Genomic DNA, 13,826 nt, shown 5'->3' on the forward strand with positions numbered 1-13,826 from the left:
TGCCAAATCAAAGTTAGGAAACTCCTGGAGATTTTGGGGTGCAGCCTGGGGGGACATGGACTTCATTGGGGTACGATGCCACAGAATCCACACTCCAAAGCATCCATTTCCTCCAGAGGAACTGATCTGTAATTCCAGGGGATCCCCAGGTCCCACCTGGAGGCTAGCATCCATACTTGCTGGGCGAAAGCACTTCTGGCCCTGTCCACTCTCTGAAAACGCTTGTTGGGTCGCTCGCAGGAAAGGTGTTGGTGGTTACCACAGAGCCCACAGGCACCAAAGGAGGGGGAGGGGACATGTCATAGAGTTCAGCTGCCAGTGCCGCCATTTTCTCCAGGGGAATTGATCTCTGTTGTCTGGAGATCTGTGGTAATTCCAGGAGAACTCCAGGCCCCACCTGGAGGTTGGTAACTCTAACCAGGTGGCACATGGCACACTTTGGGAGTTGGCTTTGCAAATGTGGCTGCAGTCACAGACACAACATGTTTGATGGTGCATAATGCCATAGCATCCACCTTCCAAAGCAACCGTCTTCTCCAGGTGAGCTGATATCCGTCACCTCTGGTACAGAATGGAGGCTGTGTGTGTGTTACAGGCATATTTTCATCCATGTTAGCACAAATGCTTTGGTCCTCCCAACAGACCCTTAAGGGAGGGCAAGATTGTTATTTCTGCGTTAGAGGAGGGGAGGCCAAGAAAATGGCCGCAAAGGATAGACCCACGATCTGAAGTAGCTTTCGAAGCTCTTGAGCAAAATCGCTACATCAGTGAACGAGGTCCGCTGCTGATTTTGAAAATGAGAATGACCAGATCAAAATATGCTGTATTTATTTATTTAATCACCAGACCTCTCCTTGGCAGTCAAAGTCAAGATTTTTCTTTTATCCAGTGAACAGAGATCTCATGACTTTTATTGTATGCATCTCTCGAGACCTGGAACACACAATACTTGCTAAATATGAAATTTCATGGCATCCTGCCATTTGTCTTACCACTTTCCCAAAAGCCACATGCCAACATTTAAATGAATTAGTAGAGGCAGAAAAGGTAGCTGGGGTGCGGCTAGGCTTGCCAACCTCCAGGTGGGGCATGGAGATCCCCCAGAAGACGACAGAGACCATTTCCCCTGGAGGACAGGGCAGTTTCAGAGACTGGCGACTACAGCATTATATTGCCCTGTGCTCTCCCTCCTCCACAAACCCCACAGTCCCCAGGTCCCCCCTCAAAATCTCCAGGAATTTCCCAACCTGGAGTTGGCAACCCTAGGTGGGGCAGGCCATTCTCAACCGGCCCCCTTCCCAGCGTCAAGAGTTTGACGAAGACGGAACCACAAGTGAAACGTGTTTTTAAGCAGTGGTCAACATTTTTCAGACAAAGCATGCCCAATACGGGGACTTTCCGCCCTAATGGGCTACAACACCACCAAAGAGGCAGCTAACCAACCCCAGAAGACCTGGCTGCTGCCCAAAACCAAGAGCCCCACACAACATTTTGAACTGCTAGGTTTCTAGCAACATGAAAGAACAGCTTTAAAAACCGGGAGGCAGAATGGATAACCAAGAATAGGTGGAGGAGAAATAAATGGGCAGCGGTTGTGGGAAGCTGGAAGACAAGTTGGCAGGAAATAATCCACGGGATAGAGCTGGAAGAATATGTTGAGGAAAAGGGAACCATATTCTATGGAGCTGTGTACAATTCTGTGGAGGGGGGTGTATTTCAAAGGGTGGGGGGTAGGTGGAAAAGACAGACTCTGAAGCTACAAGAATGTGGCTGGAAGTTCTCCACAATGGTGGGTGGCGGCAGCAGTTTTATGAACAAAAAGGGGCAGTTTCAAGGTCTGTACGGAGCTCTGAGGGGGTGCTCCAAGGGTAGTTACAGAATACAGTACTGGGCAGCAACTCTCGGCTTCCAGAGACGGAAGGGGGAGTTGTAATTTTAAAGTTATAAGAAATCACTGGCTAGCAGGAAGTCATAAGAAGCAAAAAGCTGTCTACTAACATCAGGAAGAAAGCAGAAGTTTGCAAGTCTCAGAATAAGCAGGGACTGGGAGCCTTTAAAACAAAACTTACTTTTGAACAGGTAGTCGTATTCATCATCCTTGCCACGCATGGTGAAGTCGGCTGATCCCACAAAAACTGCTACAGCCTCCCCTATAAAATGTATGAGAGCACACCTGTGCCTCTATCCCAGGGCCCAAAAAAATAAAAGAGGATGACCTCACTACTCTGGGATTTCCTGGGTTTAGACCTGCTTCAGGTAGAACCGGCAGGGAAAGGCCTTAGAAAGCCTTTCTCTCGTGGCCAATGGGTTAGGTTGCTGCCCTCTTCTTTGGCTCTGATTGGCCTCTTGTTTTTGGGCCTGGAATTTCATAGGCTAATAGGCGAGGAGCTCACCTGGCTCAGGTAGGTGGGTGGGACATACCTCTTTGTTTCTTTTTTTAAAGGGCCAGAGTTTCATTCCTGGGGAGAAAAAGGTACAAAGCAGGGTGGGGTGGAAATGGTTCATTTCTGCAGATTTGTATATAAGCGGATCATGGTTGATGTCACTCCGATCAGATGTGTGGTGGCTGTTTTTAATACACGAGAAGCTTCTGAGTCCTTTGAAGGTATTTCACTGACACTGCAAAAAGTTTTTTTTAATCTACATTATGCAGTTTCAAAAGCCACATTCTTGAGTCTGGAATGCCCGTAGTGCGAATATTGCATATCTGTTTCTTTTCTTTTCTTTTTTAAACAATTTTATTAGGATATAGTAATAAGTAAAATTATATATCATATAACAAACTTTTCATATCCTTTCATCCAAATATCTCCCCCCCTTCTGACTTCCCACAGTGCTCAAACCTGTATTACATTCTTAAATTTTTTCTCCTTTTCCAATTCTTTAACAACATAATTCTTTCAGGTAATGTATCTTTTTATCTGTTTATCTATGTATGTTTAAATTTAATCTAAATGTCCATCCAACCTTAATGATTGTCAAAGCAAAATAGATTGTTTTTTACATCCCAGTATTTCTCCAAGTAGTCTTTAAAGTCTTTCCCATCTGCAAAAAAATCTTCTGTTTCTTGATTTTTAAGCTTTCTTGTCATTTTGTCCATCTCAACCATAAAAAGTAACTTTTTCAACCATTCCCAGATATTGGGAGTTCTTTCTTGCTTCCAACATTGAGCGTATGGCAGAGTGGAGGGCACATTCAGAGCGCTAAAGGTTTCCCCTGATTACTGAAGTCCTATGGTGTCCCTTTCATAGATTTCAGCATCACTTTATGGTTGCCAACCTCCCGGTGGGGCCTGGAACTCTCCCACAGCTGAAACTGTCTACAGATATGAGCTCCCCTGGAGGAAAGGGCACCTTTGGAGGACATCACATCTCTCCCTTCTCCAGCTTCCATCCTCCTCAAGCACTGCCCCCAAATCTCCAGGAATTGCCCAAGCCAGAGTTGGCAACCTTAGGTACTACCTACACTTTTTTTTTCAACCTAATCTCCACAGCCCCAAAGAGTAGAAAATTTACGGTACTGCATTGCTGGATGAGACCAGAGATCTTCTTACCCCAGCATTCTTCCTACCCCAATGTAAGAATATAAGAAGAGCCCCGCTGCATCAGAGCAGTGGTCCATTGAGTCCAGCATCTGGGCTCACACAGTGGTCAACCTGTTCCTCTGGAGGGCCAACAACAGGGCATAGAGGCCGAGGCCTTCCCCTGATGTTGCCTCCTGGCTCTGGGATTCAGAGGATTGGTGTCTCTGAATGTGGAGGTTCCCCTCAGTCACCATGGCTAGTAGCCAGTGATAGACTTATTCTCCATGAATCTATCTAATCGCCTTTTAAAGCTGTCTATGCCTGTGGCCATCACTACATCCTCTGGCAGCGAATTCCACATTTTAATCACTCTCCATGTAAGGTAGTATATCCTTTTGTCCGCCCTGAACCTACTGCCCATCAGCTTCATTGGATGCCCCCTGAGTTCTAGTATTTTGGGAGAGGGAGAAAAATTTCTCTTTGTGAACTCTTTCCACCCCAGGCATAATTTCATAAACCTCTATCATGTCGTCCCTTAATCATCTCTTTTCTAAACTGCAAAGTCCCAGACTTGTCAGCCTTTCCTCATAGGGAAGGTGCTCCAATCCCCTCATCATCCTGGTTGCCCTCCTCTGTACTTTTTCCAGCTCTGCAATGTTCTTTTTGAGATACGGAAACTGAACTGCACACAGTATTCCAAATAAGGCTGCACCATAGATCTATACAGGGGCATTACAATATCGGCCGTTTTATTCTCTATCTGCCAGATGTTCCTGGGAAGCTCACACACTAGCCTTAGCGGCAGTAGTCAGTTTCTGTTGTTTAACCCCGCCAGGGGTCATTTCCTGCAGGAGCGCACAGGAGCGGAGCTCCGGCAGTAAAGAGCCCAGGGGGCGGGAACATGCAACAAGCCCCACCCCCTGCTCCCAGCAGACCTCAGTCAGAGCAAGAAGCAGCCAGGTAAACTGCAGAGCCCCCCCCCCGGCCCCCCGGTCCAAAACAGTCCATTGGCACCTTTAAGACCAAGTTTTATTCATGTACAAGCTCTCCCTCCTCCGTGAGGGCAGATCTGCACGTCCCCCCCCCCAGTAACTAGCAATCCAAAACAGTCCAGTGGAGCCTGAGCGGTGGGTGTTGCCTTCCGACACACTTCCGCTGATGTCAGGGGGTGTGGCATATGCAAATAAGTTATGCTAATGAGCTCCTGCACCTCTTTTTCTACAAAATGACCCCTGAACCCCAGCATCTATTTAATTATTTATTTTGGGGAGTTTTATGCCACCTCTCCGGGGGAACCAGCTGGAGGCAGTTTACAAGATAACATAACGGAAATATACATTAAAAATTATACATTAAAACCAATGTGGGTTTACCCATTTGGTAGACAGATACAGACTTCTTGGACGTGCAGGTTCTGCATGTAACGTTGCCAGCTCTGGGCAGGAAAATTCCTGGAGATTTGGGAGGTGGAGCCTTGGGAGGGCGGGGTTTGGGGAGGGGCGGGACCTCAGCAGAGTATAATGCCATAGAGCCCACTTTCCAAAGCAGCCATTTTCTCCAGGGGAATTGATCTCTGTAACTGGGACTCCAGTCGTAATTACAGGAGATCTCCAGGTACCACCTGGTGACAGGCCACCATAAGCATGGCTAATAGTTATAGCTAGCCCAATCCTGAATGAATCTGCTTGATGAAAAAACAAACATAAATGTTTAAGCCTGAGTTATACATGATGTCTGCTGGCCACGTGGACCGTAAGTTAAATATGAGCAGCCAGTGTGATGCGGCGACAAAAAAGGCTAATGTGATCTTGGGGTGTATCAACAGAGGCATAGCATCCAAATCACCAGATGTCATAGTCCTGCTGTACACTGCATTGGTCAGGCCGTATCTGGAGCATAGTGTGCAGTTCTGGAGGCCTCACTTCAAAAAGGCTGTGGACAGGATGGAGAGAGTGTAGAGGTAGGGTTGCCAAGTGGAACTTACCTTGGCGGCGGGGGACTCCTGGGTGGATCCTGGAGCGCGCGCCGCACACACGTCACCAGGAAGTGTCGTTATGACGCCGGGCACACTGGGGGCGGGGCCACGACCATACAAGGGAAAACCATAGAGTTTTCCCCTGTATGGCTGTGGCCCCGCCCCCAGCATGCCCGGCATCATAACGTCACTTCCCTGTGACGTGCACGCTGGGGCGGGGTTCCCCCCAGGACCCGGTTCCCCGGCGTTGGGGAACGGGCCTCTGGGGTGGGGGGTTTTCCGCCCCTCGGGGGGATTTGGCAGCCCTACCTGGTGGTCCCGGTTGAGGGGAGACATGTTTGCTCTCTTTAAGTATTTGAAGGGTTGTCGTTTAGAGGAGGGCAGGGGGCTGTTCCTGTTGGCAGCAGAGGAGAGAACTCACAATAATGGGTTGAAATTAAGGACGGGAAGGTACTGGCTGGATATTAGGAAAATCTCTTTTACAGTCAGAGTTGTGCAGCAGTGGGATCAGCTGCCTAGGGAGGTGCTGAGCTCCCCCTCGCTGGCAGTCTTGAAGCAGCGGCTGGACAAACACTTGTCAGGGATGCTCTAGGCCAGTGGTTCTCAACCTTTCTAATGCCGCGACCCTTTAATACAGTTCCTCATGTTGTGGTGACCCCCCCAACCATAAAATTATTTTTGTTGCTACTTCATAACCGTAATTTTGCTACTATTATGAATCGTAATGTAAATGTCTGATATGCAGGATGTATTTTCATTGTTACAAATTGAACATAATTAAAGCATAGTGATTAATCACAAAAACAATAAGACCATCGAAAATTTGTGTTTTCCGATGGTCTTAGGCGACCCCTGGGAAAGGGTAGTTCGACCCCCAAAGGGGCCGCGACCCACAGGTTGAGAACCGCTGCTCTAGGCTGATCCTGCATTGAGCCAGGAGTTGGACTAGACGGCCTGTAAGACCCCTTCCAACTCTGTGATTCTATGATTATATTAAGTACTTACTTGTGCAGCGTTGCGCCTGTCTCCACTGAAATTCAACTGGGCCCACACATGAGTGTTGGGTTAGCAGGCCAGAACAGTGCCTGCTCAGCAAGGCCATAGCCGGGGAAGGCCAGCGGGTGGGGCAAACCAATGCTGCTCATTTGGGGTGTTGGTTTGCCCCACCAAAGGTTTCTTCTTATCTAGGGGAAGGAGGCATGTTTAATTTGCGACAGAACAAGAAGACTTGTGTCTAGAACAGGAAAATTACTGGTTTAAAAACAGAAAAAAGTGGTTGTGCTCCAAACTCTGCTCACCTGACCTTCCCAGTTCTGCCCACCCAAATTCTCCAGATGGCTCAAACTGGATTTTTAGCAAATGCTGTCATCAGCTATTTCTGGAGAAGGCTACTTCCAGTGACAGAAAGAACTTCCACTTGTTGAATGAATCCATGGAGCTAACTAGAGTTACCAATTCCAGGAGATTTGGGGGTGGACCCTGGAAAAGGCAGGGTTTGGGGAAAGGAAGGACCTCAGCAGGGGACAATGCCGTAGAGTCCACCCTCCAAAGCAGCCATTTTATCCAGGGGAGCTGATCTTTGTAGTCTAGAGATTGGTTATAATTCCAGGAGGTCTCCAGGACCCACCTGGGGGTTGGCAAGCCTAGATCCAACCAATTATCTTGCTAAATGATCCCGGGGGAAATGTCCCCTGAGGCTATAGTTATGCATATAGTTGCAAAGTCCTACCTGGTCGTTGGTCAGGGATGGGGGGTAGGGTTGCCGGATAAGGACATAAGAGAAGCCATGGCCGATCCAGTCCAACACTCTCTGTCACACAGTGGCCAAAACCCAGGTGCCATCAGGAGGTCCACCAGTGGGGCCAGAACTCCAGAAGCCCTCCCACTGTGCCCCCCCAAGCACCAAGTATACAGCGCATCAGTTCTATCTATACTTTGCAGTTAATAGCCACTGATGGACCTCTAATCCATATTTTTATCCAATCCCCTCTTGTTTATAGACTGTGGCAGTGAATTCCATGTGTTAATTACTCTTTGGGTGAAGAAGTACTTCCTTTTTCTGTTTTAAGGCTGCTTCTCATTAATTTGAGTGCCCACGAGTTCTTGTATTGTGAGAAAGGGAGAAAAGTACTTCTTTCTCTACCTTCTCTATCCCGCATATAATTTTGTAAACTTCTATCATGTCACCCCTCAATCCTAGTTTTTCCAAGATAAGCAGCCCTAACCTCTTTAACCTTTCTTCATAGGGAAGGTGTTCCATTCCTTTAATCATTTTAGTTGCCCTTTTTCTGTACCTTTTGCAATGCTATAATATCTTTTTTGAGGTACGGTGACCAGAACTGTACACAGTATTTCAAATGAGGCCACACCATAGATTTATAGAGGGGCATTATGATACTGGCTGATTTGTTTTCAATCCCCTTCCTAATAATCCCCAGCATAGTGTTTGCCTTTTTTTAATTGCAGTCGCACACTGAGTTGACATCTTCAGCGAGTTATCTACCACGGCTCCAAGATCTCTCTCCCGGTCAGTTACTGCCAGTTCAGACCCCATCAATGTATATTTATAGTTAGGATTTTTGGCTCCAATATGCATTACTTTGCACCTGCTCAGGTTGAACTTCATTTGCCACATTGACGCCCACTCACCCAGCCTTCACAGATCCCTCTGGAGCACATCAGAGTCCTCCCTGGTTCTCGTCACACTGCTTCTGAACAACTTAGTGTCATCCGCAAACATTAGTAGCAGAAAACCAGCCAGGGAGGAGGTGGGGCCCTTGGATGACCAAGGGGTAAAAGGATTACTAAAGGATGATAGGGAAATGGCAGGGTTCCTAAATGCATTTTTTGCCTCTGTCTTCACTGTGGAAGATGGGTGGTGCTTGCCCACTCTAGAACTGCAGATTGCAGAAGGAGTGTCGAAAGCCCCTTGTCGGATTGAGATGAGGAGAGAGGAGGGCTTATGACTGATGGACAAAGTAAAACCGACAAATCACCAGGCCCAGATGGCATACATGCAAGAGTTTTGAAAGAACTCAAATGTTAACTTGTGGATCCCCTGGCAAAAATATGTAATCTATCACTAAAATCTGCCTTCATTCCTAAGGACTGGAAGGTAGGTAATGTAACCCCCATCTTTAAAAAAAGGTTCCAGAGGACCAACTTTCCTTGCCTTCTGGCTGGTGGCAAAGATATGGCAGTGGTGGCAAGCAGAGGGAGGCAGCATGTGCGTGCTGCTTCCTGTTCCTCCTGGTTCTCCTGAGGGCTGCTGGGAGCATGGGGTGGGGCTTGCCGCTCCTGGGCTTCTTACTGCCAGCATTCCTGCCCGTTCCAGCGGCAAATGAGCCCTGCAGAGGAGATCTGGGAAATTACAGGCCAGTCAGTCTAACGTCAATACTGGCCACCGCCTGGAGGTAGACTAGTGGTCTGATTCAGTAGAAAGCAATCTCATGCATATCTGGGTTCTGCGGTTAATTACTGCACAACTGCAGAGTGATCCCTGATTTAAAATAGTGTAGATATTACTGAAGCCAGCCTAATAATCTAGGCAATGAAGAGTGATTCACCCAAAGAGTGATTAACACATGGAATTCACTGCCACAGGAGGTGGTGGCAGCTTCAAGCATGGACGGCTTCAAGAGGGAATTAGATAAGCATATGGAGCAGAGATCCATCTTTGGCTATTAGCCACATGGTATAGATAGGGACTCCGGGGCAAGTGATGCTCTATATTCTTGGTGCTTGGGGGGAGGGGGCAACAGTGGGAGGGCTTCTAATGTCCTGGCCCCACTGCTGGACCTCCTGATGGCACCTGGTATTTTTGGCCACTGTGTGACAGAGTGTTGGACTGGATGGGCCATTGGCCTGATCCACCATTGGCTTCTCTTCTGTTCTTATGTTCTAAGAGAGATTGGGTATGCCCATGTGTCTCACAACAAACCACCTGTGCTTCTTAAGACATTTTGAAATGGTCACAAAATGATCCTTACCCTATCCTGGCCCATACAGAGCCTCTCATTATAGGTGATCAACATAACAACAACATCCTGACCTTAGATCTACCTTCTCTCCACTAACTGGACTACTTGGAAGTTGTTGGGCTGGTTTCCTTCCATAGTCACATGCCAAGATTGCTGGTTTTTCTGGATTTGGGGTAATTTCCTAATTACCACGGAGGTTGTTTGGAGCGTATGCTTCAGACCTCTGTATAGTTGGATGGACTCCTCCCACGTTGCCCATTACAAAACCCGTCTCTAAATAAACCTATCCAGGGGTCAATTCCTGCAGGAGTGGAGCTCTGGCAGTAAAGAGGCCAGGGGGCGGGCTCATGCAACAAGCCCCACCCCCTGCTCCCAGCAGTCCTCAGTAAGAGCAAGAAGCAGCCAGGTAAATTGCAGAGCGCCCCCCCGGCCCTAAACAGTCCAGTGGCACCTTTAAGACCAAGTTTTATTCAGGTACAAGCGCTCCCTCCTCTGTGAGGATAGATCTGCACGTTCCCCCCCCCCCTCTGTCGGCTGGGGATCAGTTGTAAAAGCGGGAGATCCCCAGGCCCCACCTGGAGGCTGGCAACCCTAACTCCCAGTGAGGTCAGGGTGTGTGGCATATGCAAATAAGTTATGCTAATGAGCTCCTGAACCTCTTTTTCTACAAAATGACCCCTGAACCTATCTATTCCATTCCATTCATTTATTAGATTTTTATTCCACTCTTCCTCCAAGGAATTCAGGGTGGGATACCTGACCCTGGCCCTGACTTGGATGGCCCAGCCGAGCTCAATCTTGCCAGATCTTGGGGTGTAAGCAGGGTCAGCCCTGGTTAGTACATGAATGGGAAACCACCAAGGAAGTCCAGGGTTGCTTTACAAAGGCAGGCAGGGGCAAACCACCTCTGTTTGTCTCTTGCCTTGAAAACCCTACAGGGTCACCGTAAATTAGCTGCAACTTGAGGGCACCTTCGTCCACCACCACCTGGCCCAGTAGATTACATTTGGCCAGGAGAGATGCAAAAAGTAGTATTCTTGGCTCCTTGCTCCCATCTCCTGAATTATCCAATTTACTCCTTGTGGAGACTCAGCAAAGGCCAAGCCTGAGCATGTCGACTTGTGCGCGAACCGTCCCACGTCTTGTCAGCCTTGCTGACTGATTTGCAGGAAGACCGTGTGTACCAAAATATCAGGCTGCTTTTTGGCACCTTTCATTCCAAATGTTCAATAGCATCCATAACTGGGAATGGTGTAGGAAAAAATTAAAGTAAAATTAAACCGTGTAGAAAAAAATTAAATTGAAATAAAAACAAAATGAAACAAAGTTGACCTTTGGCAAAACCGATTTACATGCACAGAAATTGCATGAGATCTTCCCATTCACTTCAAGCTTTAATGAATGCTAACATCCGGTAAGAGGAATGCCATTTAATTTTTACCCTGGGGGAGGGGGAGGTGTCTACACTCATACTGACCTCAAAGAAGTTAATTTTGTTTTCAGTTACTCTATGAAGAAGCCTCCATGAAGGAGGGGCCATGGCTGAGTGGTAGAGTACCTGCTTTGTGTGCAGAAGGTCATAAGTTCAATTCCCAGCATCTCCAGTTAAAGGATTTCACATAGCAGGTGACCCTACAGCCAATCGGAGCAGACAATACTGAGCCAGATGTACCATTGGTTTGACTTGGTGTAAGATAGGTTCATATGTAATTGAGGAGTGTTCACTGCTCAGTGTCAGAGCGTGAGGTTTGCATGCAGGCGGTCGGTCCCTGGTTCAGTCTACAGCATCACCACTTAAAAGGGTGGGAAAAGACACACCTTGGAGAATCCTTACCTCTCTGATTTGTCACAGGAGCCACGGCCTCTGGCAACAGCCTTAGGAAAGCTGCTCTTTTCTCATTCTTCAACCCCCTCCAGCTAATACTTGCAGTCTGCCTTGTGCTGCCATTATGCTTCCTGAAACCCTGTATGTGCTGTGCTTTGAACGCTTGAAATGTGCGATAGGAACCCTAAATATCCTGAGAACAAGCCCTTAAGTCTTAAATTTGGAGTAGATTTCTCTGACCAATCAATCCTCCTTCCCTGGCTTTGTCATTTCAAGTGAGATAGATCATAATAATTTTAAAAAATCATTAAAAGAATAGATTCCAGCACAATTTATTTACAAAATATGTTCTTCATATATTTATACATATATTTATATAAACGTACACATACTGGTGGATTTCCATTCCCACACAGGTGTGTTCATGTCTTCTGGATGGCTTGTATTCAGAGGAATTATTTTTTTATTACACAACGTTTAGGTTACAGAGATTTGGCAAATCCAGCAAGAGTTTAGTCTTGCAGGAGGCAAAAATGCTGATAGGGGGGGGATGAACCATGCCCCTTAAGACTGCAGGTGCCAAATCCCAACTCTGAATGTTCATTTGCATAAAAAGCCCTGCCTCCATGCAAATAGAAAATAAAGAAAGGCCTCTTCCCTTCCCAAAGCTGACTTTGCTTTAAAATAATGCATGCATTTTATTTGCATTTATTTCTTGATATCCCACTTTTCATAGAATCATAGAATATTAGTAGGGCTGCCAAGTCCCCCCAGGGGGCTGATTTCCCCCTGCTTTGGAGGCCCAATTTCCGCTGCCGCGGAATCGGGCCCCGGGGGAAACCCCACCCCGGCGTGCACATCACCCGGAGGTGATGTGATGATGCCGGGCATGCTGGGGGCGGGGCCACAGCCATCTGAGGGGAAAACTCTATGCAGAAGACGCCGACCGGGAGCCCCCCACCGCGGACGAAAAAAGGTTTGGCAACCCTAAATATTAGAGTTGGAAGGGACCTTGCAGGTCATCTAGTCCAACCCCCTGCACTCTCCAGTTGGGTCTCAAAGTGGCTTAAGAACATTGTTCTACCCCCTCTGTATTCTCACAACAATCTTGTGAGGTAGGCCAGGCTGAGAGTTTGTGATGGAGCCAAGGTCTCCCAGTAAGCTTCCATCATAGACGTCGGGATTCAAACTCAGGTCTCCCAGGATCCTGGTAGGACACTGTTCAATGCACCATGTTGGTTCTCAGGGTCAATGGCCATCAGGGTTCCTTTTTACATGTTTAAGAGACTACCAGAAAAAATCCACTTAACTGAGTGCGGCATACTTCCAAATCAATCTGGTTAGCATAAAGGGGTAAACCTCACTACAGTTGCTGGGATTTATGCTGGTCATAGCAAAGTCCTATTCTGACACAAGCTAATTTTTGCTGGATTATGCCTGTTTTTACGTGTAGAGAACTATGGCTTGATAGGATCTGGAAGACCAGTTGGAGTGGTGGGGAGATAAAAATGTATAGCTCTACAGAAACGGCGAATTTTTCATGGTCCTTGGTGACGCGAATTGCTTAGTTCCTCCATAAGCTACCAGCCACTTACAGAGACCGGAGGCAGACCACATCTCTCGACCGCAAACTATCCAGCATTTGAGTGCGAACTTGCGCACATGCTTCCCATTGTCCCCACAACTTGGCTGATGTTCCCCATATGCCCCTGTCCCATTCAGAGGTTCAGGCAGCATGTACGCTTCCCTTCCGTGGATGGAGAAGCTGACACGGCGTTGGAGTTTTCAGCAGAGAGCGCAACTGTGTTGTCAAGCGGGCTTTTCTGCTTCTGTTTCTGCACTTTGTTGAAAATGTCTAGGAACCATGGGAAAAAATATTATTATTTTCAATTCATAGTCCTCACCTCCAGCCAACAGATTAGGATAAGCAGCATTGTTATGAACTCCACTTCTGTAGACTACCAGCTTTGAAACTTTCCACACAGAGTTGCTATATGGGCCAGTTTTCTGATTCTTGTCCAGATTCTAGAGACGTTACCCAGTTCCTTTTAAGACATCAGCTAGCCTGGCTTCTAGGGTTGCCAATAGCGTTGCCAGGTCCTTCCTGGCAACTGGTGGGGATGGGGGGCTTACTAGGTGCGGAAAGGAGGCCCAGATTACATCGCCAGTGACATGGTGATGTCACTTCTGGCATGTACTGGAAGTTACATCATAATGCTGGGTTGTCCCAGCAACGCTCTGGCATTTGGGCAAAAACTCTACAGTAAAAATGACTCCTATCATTGAGTTTTTACCCAAATACCAGCGTGTCACCAGATGGAACTGACGTGATAACATCACTTCCAGCACACACTGGAAGTGATGTTGCCACATTGCCGACAATGTAACCTGGGCCTCCTCCTGCTCCTGGTAAGTCCACCAACAGGCCAGCTGATTGACAATGAGGGGTGGGGCCCAGGGGATTCCCTGATCCAAATAGGGGATTAGCAACCCTAGTTTCCAAAAGAGAGAGTGGGGGAAGGG

General features: G+C 47.5%; 2 protein-coding genes across 2 annotated transcripts in view; both read right to left on the reverse strand.

The window, feature by feature from the left end:
- The window catches only part of LOC107118058 (ras-related protein Rab-11A-like), a 39,817-nt gene extending 37,587 nt beyond the window's left edge, over positions 1 to 2,230 (reverse strand). Inside the window, exon 1 of the mRNA XM_015420294.1 lies at positions 2,070 to 2,230. Coding sequence (XP_015275780.1) covers positions 2,070 to 2,109 — 40 coding nt within the window. The 5' untranslated portion in view covers positions 2,110 to 2,230. The remainder of the gene's footprint in view (positions 1 to 2,069) is intronic.
- A 10,079-nt stretch (positions 2,231 to 12,309) lies between these two features.
- The window catches only part of RAB25 (RAB25, member RAS oncogene family), a 21,599-nt gene continuing 20,082 nt past the window's right edge, over positions 12,310 to 13,826 (reverse strand). Inside the window, exon 5 of the mRNA XM_015420275.1 lies at positions 12,310 to 13,158. Within this exon, the coding sequence (XP_015275761.1) occupies positions 13,022 to 13,158 (137 nt within the window). The 3' untranslated portion in view covers positions 12,310 to 13,021. The remainder of the gene's footprint in view (positions 13,159 to 13,826) is intronic.

This window comes from Gekko japonicus, unplaced genomic scaffold (assembly GCF_001447785.1).
Source record: "Gekko japonicus isolate JY-2015 unplaced genomic scaffold, Gekko_japonicus_V1.1 scaffold306, whole genome shotgun sequence".
NCBI lineage: Eukaryota > Metazoa > Chordata > Lepidosauria > Squamata > Gekkonidae > Gekko > Gekko japonicus.